We start from the raw sequence: 17713 nt of genomic DNA on the forward strand, positions 1-17713 counted from the left end.
AAAGGTACCCTGTACACTACATGTCTAGCAGCTAGGCAATACGATCTGCATTTAACCAACTGCATATTTTCATCAACAGACAAAAAGCATGACCACAGACGTACCTGCTGTTGGGATCATTGGCTTGGACTGCACCTATCCACAGAAGAATGTCAAGCGCCAAGTTCTGGAAATGCTCTGCATTCATCCCTTGCAGTTCAGCTGGGGGACAAATCACCCCGGCCAGAAGCTTCTCATGGAAGCTGGTACTCTCCAGCATCGCATTGCGTTGCTGCCGCTCCTGGGGAACCAATGTCCTCTTGAATTTCCGCACCGTCACTGACAGCTCTGCCAGCCAGTCACAGCCCTTGATGTCCGTCAGTTTCTGTTTGGGTGCAGAGGCAGCCAGTCTCTCCGCAGCAGAGGGAACTGCACCAGCACCGGATACATTCTCGAAGAGGCATTTGATGGTTTTGTACTCCTGCTGCAGGTAGCTCTTTTTCTTGGACTCCTGCAACCGTTTCTTTTTTTTCTGACAAAACTTTCCGTTATCATCTGTTCTTTTAAATACTCAAGTAAGTGAGTTAGTGAGTGAGTGAGTGAGTGAGTGAGAGAGAGAGAGAGAGAGAGAGAGAGAGAGAGAGTGAGAGAGTGTGTGTGTGTGTGTGTGTGTGTGTGTGTGTGTGTGTGTGTGTGTGTGTGTGTCTGTCTGTCTGTCTGTCTTTCTGTACGTGTCTGTGTGCTGTTTTCTATGTGGCCCCAAACAGATGTGAACATGCATGCATAATAACACTGAAAAAAAAAAAAAAGTTTGACAATATATCTATTGCATTTTAACACTGACAAAATAAAACCAAGCATTGCAATCAATAAAATTCAGACTAAATGTAAAAGAAATGGAAACAAGCAGGAACACATAAAAAAAACAAAAAAAATCCCAATAAAATCTCATATTATGAACAAAAAGGTTAACAGCTATCACTAAGACAGCTGAACCAATACAATACCTTCGCATCAGCTACATCTGCTTTCAAGGAGGACATATGCTAAATATACATCACAGAGAACTTTGCATCAGAAACATTCCTGAAACAGTTCTTTTCACACCTTTTCTGGTTTCTCTTCTGAGGCTGAAGCAGAACCAGCAACACCAGCAGCAGCTCCTTTGATGGCACCACCACCAGCAGAATCTTCCTTGTTCTTGAACCCTTTCAAATGAAGCAGGAGGGAGCGTGGCTTGGAATTGAGCAGCTTGGAACTGGTGAGAGAGGCCAGGCCGCCATTACCTGACAGGCAGTTGGCCAGTTTGACCGGTCCACACAGGATCTCAGCGTTGTTCTTCTGAAGGAAGGCAGGATCCTGGACATGTGCAAGGTGCATTGATGTTTCACAGTCTGAAGTGGTCAAGTTAGACAATGAGAATAGGAATGCTTCAATGGTTTAGATAGTTATGCTTAAACTGTTCAAAAGCCCTAACAAGTAAAGTTTGCACACATATACCAGCTGCATTAACACACAGAGATGCATATGTATATAATGCTGTGTCACATTTAAACTGTTATCAGCTATTATGTTCTTTAAAGAAAAAAAAAATTTAAAGAAGAAAAACAACAAGCAAAAGCAACAAAAATAAAACAAAAAGGAGGAGTTTGTATTATACTCCATGTTTGGTGATACATATACTTACCATGTCAAACTGATGCAAGCTAGGCCTATTGGTTTGCTCTGCTTGGTCAAATTTCGCGTGGCTAACAGTGAAAAGATGACCCATCTTGCCCGGTCCGCTCTTACGCAAACCGCAAACGCCTCTAAAAGCTACAAGCGCTGAATAATTCCATGGCCATCAAGAAAAATGCCCCATGAGAACCACGGCAGAGACGCGGGGACGGACGGGCGGGCATTCGAGTTTGACATGGTAAGTATATGTATCACCAAACATGGAGTATAATACAAACTCCTCCTTTTGGTGTCATATACTGTACCATGTCAAACTGATGCAAAATTTAAAGCAAATGGAGGAGGGCAATGCCTACTGGTTCGTATGGGGAGCCCTTGTAACCGAGACGGCAGAGTTAGCCGCGACAACCTTGAGGTTGCAGTTGATGAAGGGATTCTCAGACCGCCAGAAGGCTGCCTCCAAGACATGCTGCAGTGGCACTGAGTGCTGGACAGCAGCTGAAGTAGCTATGGCCCACACTTTGTGAGCTCTGGGATTAAGACAGCCGATATCCCTGTGAGAATGAGAGTAGGCTCTACGAATGACTTGGGAAACCCAGTGGGAAATGGTGCCTGCAGCAATGTCTTTCTTGTAATTCTCATTGATGGAGATGAGAAGACGCCTCTGAGAAGAACGCCTATGGCGAGACCTATCCCAATAGTATTTGAGACACCAAGCAGGGCAGAGATGCCTATCCTCATCATCTTGGGCAAGAATATCAGACAAAGGTCTGACCCTCAGAGAGGGGGAAGGGACCTCGGGGTCTTGGTTCTTAGCCAGAAACTCTGGAAGGAAACGAAGAGTGATGGAACCAACTTTGTGGAAGGCCAGATCTTGTGGCATTCCACTAAGACCATGAATCTCGCTTCTACGACGGCCTGTGGCCAGCAACAGAAGGAAAGTGGTCTTGAGGGTGAGTAAGTCGAAACGAATAGTCCCCAGTGGCTCGAAGGGTTGTTTTTAAATGAAATCCAGCACCAGGAACAAATCCCAGAGGGGCACTCTTCTGGGGTTTCTAGCTTCCTTCAGAGAGGTGCCCCTCACCACCTCTCTGAGCAGGAAATCCGCTTCAAAGGCAGAACGACCTAGCTGTTTGATTGTGGTACAGATGGCAGACCTGTACCCTCGCACAGAACTAGCAGACAGGTTGAGAACCAAGGAGCAGTGAGCCAGAAAGTTGGCCAGCTGCATGCTCTAGGTTAGTAGGGGGAACGTCCTGAGCCGTACACCACCGCAACCATTCCTTCCAGCGAAAGTCATACAAAGTCTCAGTTCCCTCCCTCCTTGTTTTGGTGACTATGGAGAGGAGGTCAAAGGAGGCACCACCCTGGGTAAGCACAGCCGACACAGAGGCTGACCGAGGGGTCGAAGACTTCAATGGTGATGCCGACAGTTCCAACCGCACAGCAGCCACGCGTGCAGGTGGAGCAGTTGAGGATTGGAATGAGGAATCCCCGAACAAGGCTGCCTCAGCAGATGAGGTTTAGTTTCGAGTTTCAGGGGTGGAACATGTGTCAGGGACTGAAGGTCCAGATACCAGGGCTGGGCTGGCCATTTCGGCGCAATAAGAATCAGCTGCGGGCATTCCAATCTGGCTTTTTGTATCACCTTGGACAGATTTGGAAAGTGAGGAAACGTGTAGGCAATCAGACTGCTCCAGTCTAAAGAGACAGCATCCACTGCCCATGCTTCCGGGTCGGCAACCGGAGAGACATAAGCGGAAAGTCTCTTGTTGAACTTTGTGGCAAAGAGGTCCACCATCAGCCAAAACCACCATTCCCACACCCCCTGAAGGGTGTCCTTGTCCAGGGTCCACTCTGTGTGGATGACACTCTTGGACCTGCTGAGAGCATCTGTCAAGATGTTGGTTTTTCCTGCTATGTGTCTCGCTGAAAATGCAATGCCCTTCGATTCGAGGGGGCCGAGTCGAATCGAGTATACAGAATGTAAGAATACAATAAACACAAGCCGCATGCAGCAAAATAAGGCCAAATGAATATGCTTAATAGCCAAAAAAAAGCGTAAGACGAGACACAGCGTAAACCTAACAAGATGGCGTAGAGAGCCTTGGCCAAAGGAATGATTCAGCGCTTATAGCTTTTAGAGGCGTTTGATTGGCTAAGACCGGATCGGGCAAGACAAGTCATCTTTTCACTGTTAGCCGCACAAAATTTGGCCAAGCAGAGCAAACCGATAGGCCTAGTTTGCATCAGTTTGACATGGTACAGTATATGACACCAAACAAAGTCTTTCACACAAAGGCGCTTCAAATTTTGTGGTGAAATGAATAATGCATACAAAGTTAGAAACACATGAGATACAAACTAGGAAAAACACATGCTGTAATGATCCAGTCATCCAACATGTTTCAAAAGGTCAATCTACATAAATAGTTTCTTCCTGATTTGAATAATAGAAACAGGTTGTTATTTTGACAATGATAACATGCATTCACATAGAATATGATATGATGACCCCATCCCATCCCCCTTCTGTCTCTATCAAAAAGATTGTCACTGTTGCCTCTCTCAAAAATATGGGCAAAAAAATGCAACATGTAAAAACAAATTCATATATTATATATATATATATATATATATACAGTCTAATTTCACAAAAATGAACAAACAATAAATCAGGTAGTACTTATAACAGTCTACAGAAAACATGCAGGTCACAATTGTCAATTGTCAATGTGAAGTGGAAAAGCAGTTTACCAGGACATAGTTGGTGTTCTCTTTATCCTCTGTCTCACTCTTCCCGCCACTGTGGCTGGCCACTGGGGACTGGATATGGCGTCCCATACTGCCAATGTTCTGCTTCAGCAATGTCACCTGAAAGTCCACACACCACTGTCATCTGTCATTTTCTCCCCTAAGTCTGATCTGCATGATAAGATCATTGAAAATGTTCCAGCCATTTGTTCAGACCATTTCAAGCTTTTCATTTACAATCACACCAAAGTGGTCTCAAAAGACAAAAACAAGACATAAATCAAACCACTGATATCAAGGAAGATATGAAAGCAATTACTGATACAATAATAGAGTTTATTTCAACAAAAAATCTATAAGGTAAAAGAATAAAGGCACAGCTTATGTTTGTTAAAAATACACAGCAGAAGTGACAACCGACCTCAATGTTGGGTGCCGTGGAGCAAAGAGGATGCAGAGTGAACTTCAGGTCTACATGACCAACACAGCATGGCTTGGGCAGCACCACTTCAAACAGGTGATCATCCCAAGTGGATCTGAAATGGTTCCTCATCAACATCAACTGACCAATCCAAGCTGAAAGCTATAATGAATCTGATGCAGTCAATCACACTTGATGTACCATTTCACAACTGGAGTTTCATAACTTTCATACTATAACTTTAATCTTTAAAAAAACATATATACACAAGCTTACTTTAAAGCTGAAAAGACTAATAAGAACCAAGTCATATTTCATCTATGTTTTACCTGAATAAAGTGACAAAACCAACACTTTCAGAAAACATCAGCAGAAAAGGTTGTTCACTGAATGAGATACAGAATGTTTGCACACTGCCCCTATAAATCCAGTAAATAAATAATGATGATGATTAGTATGTCAAGCAGCTCATCTAAACCCAAACACCATAATAATGTACCTAAAGGATAAAAAAAAATTTTTTTAAAGTGTGAACACATCTCTTGGTTCTGTCCTGGAGTGTCAGACACACATAACAAGCACTGAAAGACGCAAAAGCATGAGCAAACAACTCACCCATTCTGCGTTAACTTCCATGTGCGGGTATGTTGCGTTGCCTCCCCTTGCTGCTGAAGGTGTTGTGGGTGGCGGCGCTGCTGCTGTTCCTGCTGGATTTCAGACCAACATGGCGGTACAGTGGCCGTGAAACGTGGCATCAGGTTCTCAAACAGTGTCAGACTGTGCAGCGCCGTCAAGGACTCTGGCACCAGTGGTCCATGGGCCAGGAAGTCATCTGTCATGAAAGAATCTATCGTCATCCAATGTGTCACTGACAAGCGAACCGTTCATAATGTGGGGTGGCTCCCTCTGCCGTACTAGTTATCATTTGAGAGTGCTTGTATGCACATGAGCTGTACATGTATCTGTTTGTTAGTATTTTGGTACTTGCCGAAGCATGTGCGTGTGCATGGGCATACATGTTGTGTGCATGCATGCTTGTGCAGGCATATGTACGTATGCATTATACTTGCATGTGCAAGAGCATGTGCATCACTGTCACCACATGCTTTTATGCATGCATTTGTACTACTGTTTCTGTTCATGTATGTGAGGTTGTGTAAATGTGTGTGTTTGCATATTTTATGTGTATTTATGTTCAAGCACTCATACATGCATGTTAGCAAGCTCAATTCGTTTTATGGATTTCATCTAAAAGCCAAACTCAACCCCAAATGAGTGATATCCTACACAGGTCAGATAAACTATTCTGCCTGACTATTGGTAACAATGGATACTCCACACAATAGCTGAAACCCAGAAAAATATGCAGACTTCAAAATTCTCAACCAGCAAGCAGATCACTCTCAGAAATTAAGCAGTGACTTAAAAACCCTCATTCAAAAAGATCAACCAGAAATGAACAAGCCATCTTTGTGAGCTAACAGCATCTTACCTGCTGGCATCTTGCCCTGGGGGGATTCCGAAGTCTCTTCCTCAGACAGTCCTCTTCTGGCCTCAGAGGACTCCTGTGATGTGGACGCCCGGGCGCTGACATCTTCTCTGGGCCTGCTCCGACGATCCTCAACGCACTGCTGCTGGCTCACTTGGTAGAACTTCAGCTTCCCGCTTGATGTGCACATACACAAACGCTCTATTCCTGTCAACAGAAAAGAATGAGTCAGTCACATGGCTGTGTTTGTGGTGCTGTTTGCTTCAGGAAATGTGAACAATTATGGAAATGGGTGTCTGGGTACAACTGCAGAGCAATGTAACAATGTTCATTAAATTATTCTCTACCCACTCCCGCTCTTGCACACACACATTCATCATGTAAATTATCTCATTTGCTATAGTTGGCCTTCAACACCCCTTTTCTTTTTTTTTTATCTGGTCTGGTCTGACACTTCTGTTTATTCTATAATTTTATATCATTACATTTAAATAAAAGTTTAAAGCTGCCCATGTAGGACTATGTTTGAACAAGTGTGTGTGTGTGTATCTGTGTGTCTGTGTCTGTGTCACAGTCACACAGTGTGTAGTATGTGTGTCTGTGTAGTATATGTATAGATCTGCATGTATCTGTGTGTGTGTGTATGGCAAAGATCTCATTCAATTTTGTTCTTTTAAAAATGCAATATGGTTCACTGTTCATTTACATTTTTTATTAATCTGCCCTTCTCCATTAACGCAGTTTCAGGACAATCCTAATAACACTGATGGAAACCAAGGTGACTCACCTGTGCAATATGCTGCTGATATAAATCCATCCCCATCCTCAGGGGACAAGCTGCTAATGACTCGGGCATCTGCAAGGTTGAGGATTTTCATGCTTCCATCAGCCAAGATCAAAGACACCTGCCCTATTGCTCCAATGCCGTTGGTGCTGCCTGCTGCAGTGGCATTAGAACCCAGGGCAGCTGTTGCAGCTGACACCGGTGATGACTGACGACTTCCCATCTCTTCTTCATCCATCTGTTCTGCCACTTCAGGAGGTAAGACAAAGATGTCACGGACAACATGTTCTGCCTGCTCCACTTTGTAGGTCATACAAGGTGACTCCTCCAACTGAGTCCTGCCATTACAGGATTTCACTTTGTACACCAACAAGCCTCCAAAGGAAGAGGATGAGGCATCACAGCTGGCAGCCTTGTCGGACAGTTTGAGTGGTCCTTGATCAGGGACAATGTCCACAGGGTCTGAAGAATTGCTGGGGACTTCTTCAGCAGTAACCCCATCCACATCAGTCTGTGAAGGCAAACTTCTGTTCAGTGCATTATCTGCATCACTTTCAGTCATGTACTCACTACCAGGGGCAATGACCACAATCACATATTGCCTGTCCACTGTGGGCTGAATGGAGTGAACTTCTAGAGTCTCACAGCAAAACTCTGACGGAAGCTGAATACACTGCAGCACAACTCCAGACTGCCTCGGCGCCAACTCATCCTTGCCCCTCCCACTGTCATTCTCAGTCTCTTTCCTTTTCAGTTCAGATATAACCTCTGCAGGCATGTGCATGTTTGGGGACTGAGGACTTGATCCTTCAGACCCAAGCCCTGAGAAAGAGCTGACGAGGTCACTGGGACCATTCTGAATTATCGGTACAGGCTTAGACACTGTGCTGGGTCCATCTTTCAATGGGCATGCTGGAACTGGACTTGGAGTGAATCCCACAATTTGAACATCTGGATCAAGCCAATGCTCACTTTCCAGAAGCATGGACCAAGTGTCATTGGGCAGAATGGGGTCTGTATCCTTCCCTGTGTCCCCTGCCAGAACTGGTCCTTTGTGTTTACTACCCTGACCTTCCCCAGAGCTACCACCTGTACTGGGTCCCGCCCCACCTGCACCCTTCCCTTTGTTCTTGCTCTGTCCAGGTACCACCGCTTTGGAATTTCCATCAAACGTCACAACCAGAAGATGTGGAGTAAGTGTAGAGTCAGGTAATAGGAACTCATCTCTTCCATCATCTGATGTGACATCTGAGATGATTCTCATGTCTTCATTCCGCACACCTTCATTCACCTTGTTCATCAGCTGCACAACCTCACTACGCCTCTCCACAGAGGAAGCCAGTTTGGGTGAAGATGCTGTGTTAGTGCTGTCCAAACTAGTACGCTTGGTCCGTCGTAATGACACACCACACACTAACGATGGATGGACGACATCCACATTGTCCGTTCCTTTTGAGGGTGAACACGAAGCAGGAGATAAATGCTGGGTTTCCTTGCGACTGGACCAGTCAATGATGCTGAGAGAGGACACAATCACATCATTGGAGGGTCGCCTGCTTTCATCTCCTTCTTCATCTGCAAAGTAATATCATCAACACCATCATCATGGCAGTACAGAGGCAGTACAATGAGATACCCATTACAGATGGCGTCTTATTTTCATTTGATATTAACTGCTATAGAATGAACTGTGTGGAACAGTTTGTTTTTTTTTTCTTTTTTTTAAAGTTCTGACAGCGTTTGGCAAGGATTAATATAATATTTTGCAGAACATGTTTAACAGAAGTTATGATTTACTTCCTATCAAATCAAAAGATCGTAGCAATGAAAATGCAGTCCTAAACAGAAGAACCAATGTATCAGTATAGGAAAATATGACATTAAACAGAGGAACAGAATGCAGAAAATGAAAAACTGCAAAAGAAAACTACACAGATGGTCTGTTTCAGTTTCTTTTAATGCTTTTCATTTTCTTCTTTTACCTGTAAGTCCTATTTTTCTTCCTCCTGCATGTTTTACTTTCATGACTCCATCCTTTATCCATGGCAATACAAACTCTCTCTCTCTCTCTCTCTCTTTTTTTTTTTTTTTTTTTTGCATTTTCATCTGTATGTGATGCAAAATAATAAGAATTGTAAATTTTCATCGCCTGTTTCTTTCGTTCACTGTATTAAACATATTCTCTTTTTTTTTTTTCCATTCATTTGTTGTTTTTTCTTCTTCTTCTGCATCCTTTTTAATCATTTCATTATTCATTTGCAAGAGGTCAGTTTGTTCTCATACAGAAATCAGCCATCACCACTTTTTTTTCTTCACATCTGGGAAAGAATCCACAGCAACAAACACACTGGGGCAAAACTACGTAGAAAGCCTCACTCTGACAAGTAAATGGATAATAATATGAGCAATCAGAAAAATAAGGACATTGCCATGATATGACAAAAGTCTCCCAAGAGAGAGCATGTCATGATGAGAAAGCAATACAAAACAACAGAACCTTTCTTCTTACAACTTTTAAATGTTCCTGCTTTTCCACACTCAATCCTCATATTTCTTCTGCTTTTCTTCAAGACCTATTCATCCTGAATCTGCTATCTTGTTTTAAAACACCTGTATACTGGTGGTAAAATCTGTAATTACTGATCAATGATTTGCAAACACACACACACACACACAACCTTTCCTCTAAAGAAACTTACACATAAATGTTGCTATTCTCATAAATGAAATATTTTTGAAAAATATGTATAGTAAGTCACACGTGCATGTGTGAGTGTGTGTTCTGTCTTCCAAACAGTGGCATTCCCTCTTTAGGCGAGGGCTGGATGTAAAAAAAATAAGGTTACTTGCTTATCTATTACCCTAACCAGCAAAGATTTTGTCTTGTCTTACACCCACGTCATTAATCCTGAATCGCCACACAGAGTCACATCTATACTCATTCTGTCACAGCACCAGGGCCAGAGTCCACAGGACCAATCAATGTCAGGTCACCATGAAGCTCCCCACCAGAGGAAACTCTGCATTTCTGCAGTTTATACCTTGGTGTGTGTTTAGTAGTACCTGTTCTAATCAAACTTATTCAGGGCACAGTAGTCACACAAACCATCTTGAGTAGAGACTGCCACCTTGTCCCTTCAGAGATAGTGCCCATAAACCGTCACTGCAGTACTGAACAGGAAACATGAGCATCCAAGAATGCCATATGAGCCCACAGCATACACTGGATAGTTCTGAATAAAAACCAGCTATGGCTGAAAAATCCTACTTTGAAATATAATTCTACTTTTTGGCAGTGATCAGTGCAAAAACTTGTAAAGACATAAATATCCACAAATTGTGTAGATAATATTTGGTACCGTCTCAGTCTCTACATTTGAGCCTACAGCTCACTAACCTCTAAGCAGGAGCTGTCCACAACATACACTCTGATGAGGAAAGGAAAGAAATCTAACAGTTAACACCAATTTCTGTTCTGTCCTCTTCAATGAAATCTCACCTTCAACTTCATGATGAAGCAGTATCTCTTGAACAGGTTCTTGAACCTCGATGTGCTCAGTTATATCTTGCTGCTGGTCTTTTCCCTCCACCACTCGACTGTAGGAAAAGAAGTTGAAATATTGACAGTGGAACATATTAACACCTCATTAACTCCACAAATATGACTAACACCCTTATACAGTCAGACAAGTTATTAACTCAACAAATATGACTAACACCCTTATCTATTCAGCACATGAGACTACTCAGTCAAATACCAAGTCCAAGTTAATCATTAATACAGATATGGAAAATATAAGGCCACAATAGTTTTCAGATATAGACAGACAGACTGACAGACAGACAGACAGATAGGTAGGTAGAGAGACAGATGTATTCAAATTAGTTACCATAGTACAAAACAGTACAGGTATGATTTGTTTATGCACTCCAAGCGAGAATGCCAGAACACATATGCAGTTCTTTTAGACACTGAAAGATAGTGGTTATATGATTTCTCAAAGAAGAGTCAGACTTAACTGCTCGTGTGTAAGTAGGGAAACGAAAAGAGGTAGAAAAGGAAGGATCCACGAAAATTAACCCTTTCATTGCCAGGGAAATAAGATTTAAGTGAAATCTATTTGCCAGGGTTTTTTCACAAAAAAATGGGTATATATTTTCAAAAAATTATGTGCACTTTGTTATTGGAAAGAGACCCATAAAAGTATACATTTTCTGAAAGGTAAGTAAATAAAGAATGCAAAACATATGATGTTTTCCTTATTATTATTATTTTTTTTTTTTTACAATTCCAATGATATGAAGTTGTTTTGAAATCAGTGTTTTGTTTTTTGTCACATTTTCAATCTGCTCCTTACAAACATTAGTCAGGTAATTTGCACAATAATATGGTATTTATGGACATATACCTGCATGCACAAATTATACTAGAACAACCACAATAAAAAGAAAAGAGGCATATACACAATATATTGTGACTACTCGAAGTGGTAATACGGATGTGAGGCCATGCCCCCTCAGCCTCCACCCCTTCCTCTTCTACCCCTGTTACCCAACACTTTGTCCAGTTCTGCTCAACCCTCCTTGGCCCATGCCCCCTCAGCCTCCACCCCTTCCTCTTCTACCCCTGTTACCCAACACTTTGTCCAGTTCTGCTCAACCCTCCTTGGCCCAGTGCCAAGAAAATCACTCACACTGTCCACTGCTACTAATCTGGTCGCGTTTCTGTCGTCTACTCTCTGTACAGCCCACGTCACTCACTGTTTGTAGTATCTTGGTCAGTCTCTTCATTGTTCTTTTTATTTTCTATCGAATCATCCAATAAAAGTTCATCTTAGAGTTGACGCTTCAATTCCTTCTGAGGATCAGCTAAGGAAAGCAATTTTGGTTGTTTTAGTACACCATGTTCACATAACTTGACCATGGTGTCCCGACATTTTGTTGAGCGAGCGAGGAACCAAGCACAACACTGTGGCAGTAACCCAACCAAATTGCTCAATTGACTGTCTCATGACGTAGATGGGGTTTCTGGCTATCAATAGAATCTAGAATGATTCCCCACACTAAAGCTACCAGTAGTTTTGTCAATGAACTCAATACAAACCAGAGAAAAGTTAGAATATTCACTGACAAGTTATCTCATCATTGTGGCAGTGAAGTGTACACAGTTGCGCTGACATGTAGGCAGCCTAGGGGTTAAGGTTGGAAAACTCTAAATCCGGAGGTCAAAATTATCCATATTAAAGTTTATCATGACTGATAACCCCCTCCCCAACACATTCGCACTAACACACAAGCGCATGCTCAAAAACCAGTAGAACTCGGTATTCATCATACAGACTCATTTTGTTCATGCCCCTCAACCCCTTCCCCTAAAATATAACTGTCCAAATCAATCTGATTTATATACATGATTACTTGCATTCAAGAACAGAATGAACAGGGTAGGTATGCCTAATTGTGAACAGTCCAGTCAAAGCGACCAGTTCAACATGTGTACTGTAAATATTACATGTTGTACGGTAGTCAAACATAATTTTTTTTTTTTTGTGAAGGCTTACTCCGACTGGTTGCACCAGGAAAAATTTGTCTGCTCATTCTTTTCAAAGTTTTGTCGACGTTTGAAATAGCAGGTTTGAAACGGGCAAATCTAACTGCAAACGATGGCTTTGGGTACATGCTGACAATTAAAACAGAAGCAGCCTTTTAACTCTTTAGACATAACATATTACTGGAACATCGCACCAGACTGTTGTCTTGCTGGTTTTGATCACGCATGCGCACAAACACACAAACAGGCGTTTAAACACACACACCCCACACCGCACACAAAAGGAGGAGTTTGTATTTTACTCCATGTTTGGTGATACATATACTTACCATGTCAAACTAATGCAAACTAGGCCTATTGGTTTGCTCTGCTTGACCAAATTTCACGTGGCTAACAGTGAAAAGATGACCCATCTTGCCCGGTCCGCTCTTAGGCAATCAAACGCCTCTAAAAGCTTCAAGCGCTGAATCATTCCATGGCCATCAAGAAAAATGCCCCACGAGAACCACGGCAGAGACGCGGGGACGGACGGGCGGTCATTCAAGTTTGACAGGGTAAGTATATGTATCACCAAACATGGAGTATAATATAAACTCCTCCTCGAGGAGGCACAAACACACCCTTCTGAGAGTGCCCAGTAACTGTGCAGCACAGTTCGACAAACAGACTCACATCAAGATATTCTATGACAAATAGACTCATGTCAAGATATTCTATGGTCTAACTGCAAATGACACTATTTTGCAGATTCCTGTCAAAACCAACATTCAGACCTATTACCAATATGCCTTCTTAAATGCTCCCAGCACTGGTAATGCATATTCAACATATCCAATCAAATCAATCATTTTAATCTGTGTCAAAGTTCAACTTGCTTCCTTTGATTTTAGGATTTTGAGAGCATGATTGTAACCTTGGTCGGCAGTGGTGCACAAAGAGAAGAAAAAATGCGGAAATAGGCAGAAATAGCTGATGTTTGACTGGTTCTTGGAAATGGATATTCATTAAGGTATTAGAAAAAGGTCGAAGCAGACATGAAATTGTGAAAGGCAACCGTTAAGAACACTTCGAAGTGGTGCGGTATACAAATCGTTCACAATTGCACGCTGTTCGCAATTACCTTTACTTACCCTATAAGTGCAAAGACTTTGCTTATTCTCACCTGTCAACATGGTCTTGGTTTGCAGTCTGAGCAGTCTTCCCCTTCAAGGACTGTTTGGATCTTTCAATTTGTAGACCAGTCTTCAAAGCCACAATGGCATCGCTCAAGTCAAGGTTGAAAGTGCATCGTTTCTGTGGGAAACAATAATATTCATATTAAATGCTTCATATTGTTACCAGATAATCATGAACCATTCCAAAATATCACACATTAATATACTAACAAAAACAACCACATACACTGACTTTCAAATTCCCAACGTTCCTCTCCTACAAACACAAACACACAGAGGATAGTTTTCCAGAACCTAAATTATCAGTGCAATAGCAACACAAGCTAATGTGCTTTTTGTAAAATGACCAGTTTTCACAAATTCACTCAAATTTTGAATGTCAAAGATCATAAAATCACATATGTATAATAAAAGACGTTTCTGAAAAATTAAATTTGAACTTAACACAATTATAATCAAACTGACCTTCAGAAGATGACTGATGTCCCACACCACAATGTTTCCATCTCTAGTAGCTGTAGCAACGAAGTCTTCATTGGATGTTGTACTTATGCAAGCAACCTGGAAAAAAAAACAAAAAAAAAACACTGTTATTTTTGGAAACAGCATGACATTTAAAATTCTCCCAAATACAACTCAGCCCCAGTCTGCCTTTGCAGGTCTGCAATGCATAGGAAACTATCAATGGTAGGTTACAATAAGATGGAACACTCATGGAAACCCTGGCATTCCATCCAATTCACTTTCGTGGTGGTAGTGGTGCCTGTTCCAATTCAGCATGCCCAGAATACCATCTGTTATACTTTCTTATGACAATTACTGTGTCAAGCACAGCGCAATCCTCTCAAGAAAGGAGGCTATCACCGCATCTTTCATAAAGTCATCCAATACTGAAGATCTATATCACTCATCACAGCACTGAGGTGAAGGAGAAATCACATCAAAAGCTTTAATAAAGGTCACGTAATCAACCACAAAACTTAGTACTTGTTTATGTTATTATGAATAATAAAATGATAAGAAAAAAGATGAAATAATCATGATTGACGACAAAGATGAGATATGATACTACTGATAGCAATGTAAAAAAATGTGTTATTGTTGTTGTTTTCAGCTGATCACAATAAGTGCAATGGAAAATCCCTACACATCCCACCCATCCATGTCAGCAAGGAAAGCTTCAAAGAAAAAATAATAACTCCTAGAACTCATTCTTCAGGACAAAGTCATAACAGATCAGAGAAAGAAAAACAGAAGCTAAGCACAGAGAAGGGGAATTAAAGTAAAAAGGAGAAGCTGTTCTTGGAGTTTGTCTTGTATTTTCAAAAGCAGAGTTAATTTGTTTTAAGGCATAAACCAAAAGCAGAAATAATCAAGGATCAGGCTGGACTCATATGATGAGCTCAATATCATGAAAGTTATAGGAGTCGGTGGGGACATCCTGGGTGGGTTGGCCGCTAGTGCGCTCCAACACATGTTGCTGGGCATCAACCACTACGGGTGACTGGGTAAGGGCCTGCTGAGGGCCAATGGGTGGCGGTTGGATGCCTAACAGCCCCATAGCCACGCCTTTTTGAGACATGCCTGTTATGAATTGGCTGCACCCGGTCAGGTGCATCGGAAGCAAGGAGGTCCATTGCTTCTTTGAAAGACAAAGGTTGGGTCTGTTGTGAAGTGGGATCCTCCGCATCGAGGTTTTCCACTTCTGAGGAAGTATCATCAGTGGGAATGTGTGACTGTGCGCTGTGCATGTGGTCAGTGTGGCCTCCATGTGTGATGTGTGTGCACTAGTGGGTCACAGTTAAGTATGTGTAGTTAAATTTACATCTATAATGTTTGGGAGACAGAGGAAAAACTGACCTTGTCTTGTGCATCTCCATGAAGTTGAGCAGGGTGAGTGGCATATGTCACTAAAAAAAAAAAAATCAAAAATCATTTTTAACATCACACAGGTATTACATAGGTAAGAAACATATCAATGCATATCAGACTTTTATATATAGAATGTGTGTGTGTGTGTGTGTGTGTGTGTGTGTGTGTGTGTGTGTGCATTTATTGTCTTGTCTGGAGCATGAACAAACAAAACAAAACCCAAAAAACAAGCAACAAGGAAAACATTGTACTGTACTCAACAATTTGACTGTCCTGGTCTATCATACTCTATGTATAAGCTATATATGCACATTCTGTGTTAATATTTAATGGTAGGCATTTATCAACAATGCCTGCTGTATGTCTCTGAGATGGTAACATTCTGATGACATTTAGTCTTCCTCAGACCAAAAAAAATCCTCTTTAATTTTTTTTTTCTCCCTTAACAGTAACATGGTACATTCTCTGGTTAATCCCATACAAATTTAGAAGAAAAAAAAAGAAAAAAAGGAACTACACAAACAAAGGAGATCAACATACACCCCAAAGCTCTAAGAAATCATTATGCAGAATATCATAAGTCATACATAATAATAAAAAAAATAATCAAAATTTTGAAAATTCACCTGACAAGGGTACATTCTGGGTGTAGTCTCCTTTAATATATGGACAGTTTGGCGAGTGACGCTCATGCTCTGACCTGAATAAAAAATGTTTTTTAATCAAACATATTATTCATTTTCAGTTCAATTTAAGTAGTTGGGAAGCATTTGCATATCAACATAATGCATCACAAAAAAGCATGATGTAGCAACAGGCATTGGTATGTTGATATAATAGCATAATCAACAGTAGCAGTAATGGAGCATTAACAAGTTAATGTGATACATTGAAATAGCACTAAAAGTATGTCATTTGAAAACTGATTAAAACAAAACCTGTTGTAAAAAAACTGTTGTAAAACTGATAGCAGACCAGTTTCAATGGCGAAGTGGTTAGCGTCGTGAACTGACAGCTGGGACGATGCAGGTTCAAATCCCAGGTGGGTTTTTCAGTCCATGGCCAGCACCTACCCAGAGTTGATTGTGCTGTAGGCTAAAATGAGAAAACTGGGACCACACAGTCAAGTATCATCCACATCTTTGGGTGTGTTGCTCTAATTTCCTGACCAACATTGCAATTGTCTATATCTCTCAGGCCTGGTTAACACCGGGATATCAGTATGACAGGAAGCTTAGAGTACAGCCTTGTCATGTAATCCCAAACCTAAATGGACCTCCACAGCAGCAGCAGCATGATCATCACCACCATCCTTCTCCTCCTCCTCCATCATCACTATAAAAAAAAAGTCCAAAATTACATGGCCTCTCATGGTGACGTCAGTTTCAATACCCCTCCTATTCCATGTTTGGTGCAAGTCCTGTCAAGGTCTTCAGTGTCTACAGATTCATGGGGGGCTGTTATTGGTGGGATGTAATGCAGTCTCCACTCTGGGGGGACACTCAGTCTGGTTCTGCAACTACACCATTATTGTTGTCAGATGGGGCTTAGTAGGTAGTGTCCTTAGTATGTTAGATCAGGCACTACTGAACACCACCGATGTGACTCAGCAGCAGTGCAGGGTCTCCTCTGGTGTGTGGCCTCCAGGTAATCTAACATCTATGGTTCCCTGCAGACTGCCGACTCTGGGACAGCGACAGATGAACCCGGGTATGGATGTGTAGGGGGGGGACTCGGAATGAGCAGCGTGGGAGTAATGCCATTGATTGAAATGGTGCAGATGGTGGGGCAGCAAAAAAACTAAAATGAAAAAAATTGATAGCAGGATAGAATGATGTGCTCATTAAGATTTAATATTTGGATACCCTCTTTATCAAATCTAAAAAGTAAGTTACATATTTTTGGCCTTAATATTCAGTTGAAATGTGACTCACATCCTAGCGTTAATACATATGTGCATAACTGTTACATTTATATACTGCTGAAGTCAGTATGCTGTAAAATGTTCATC

The 17713-nt window shown here is 41.7% G+C and overlaps 1 protein-coding gene across 1 annotated transcript in view; it reads right to left on the minus strand.

The window, feature by feature from the left end:
* LOC143280967 (dual E2 ubiquitin-conjugating enzyme/E3 ubiquitin-protein ligase BIRC6-like) overlaps nt 1–17713 on the minus strand; it is an 84532-nt gene that overhangs the window by 59461 nt on the left and 7358 nt on the right. Inside the window, exons 6-17 of the mRNA XM_076585809.1 lie at nt 16329–16402; nt 15691–15740; nt 14296–14391; nt 13818–13948; nt 10604–10701; nt 7108–8679; nt 6324–6527; nt 5447–5663; nt 4832–4946; nt 4414–4530; nt 1087–1338; nt 105–490 (exon numbers count right to left, since the gene is read on the minus strand). Of these exons, the coding sequence (XP_076441924.1) occupies nt 105–490; nt 1087–1338; nt 4414–4530; nt 4832–4946; nt 5447–5663; nt 6324–6527; nt 7108–8679; nt 10604–10701; nt 13818–13948; nt 14296–14391; nt 15691–15740; nt 16329–16402 (3312 nt within the window). The remainder of the gene's footprint in view (nt 1–104; nt 491–1086; nt 1339–4413; nt 4531–4831; nt 4947–5446; nt 5664–6323; nt 6528–7107; nt 8680–10603; nt 10702–13817; nt 13949–14295; nt 14392–15690; nt 15741–16328; nt 16403–17713) is intronic.

This window comes from Babylonia areolata, chromosome 4 (genome assembly GCF_041734735.1).
Source record: "Babylonia areolata isolate BAREFJ2019XMU chromosome 4, ASM4173473v1, whole genome shotgun sequence".
Lineage (NCBI taxonomy): Eukaryota > Metazoa > Mollusca > Gastropoda > Neogastropoda > Buccinidae > Babylonia > Babylonia areolata.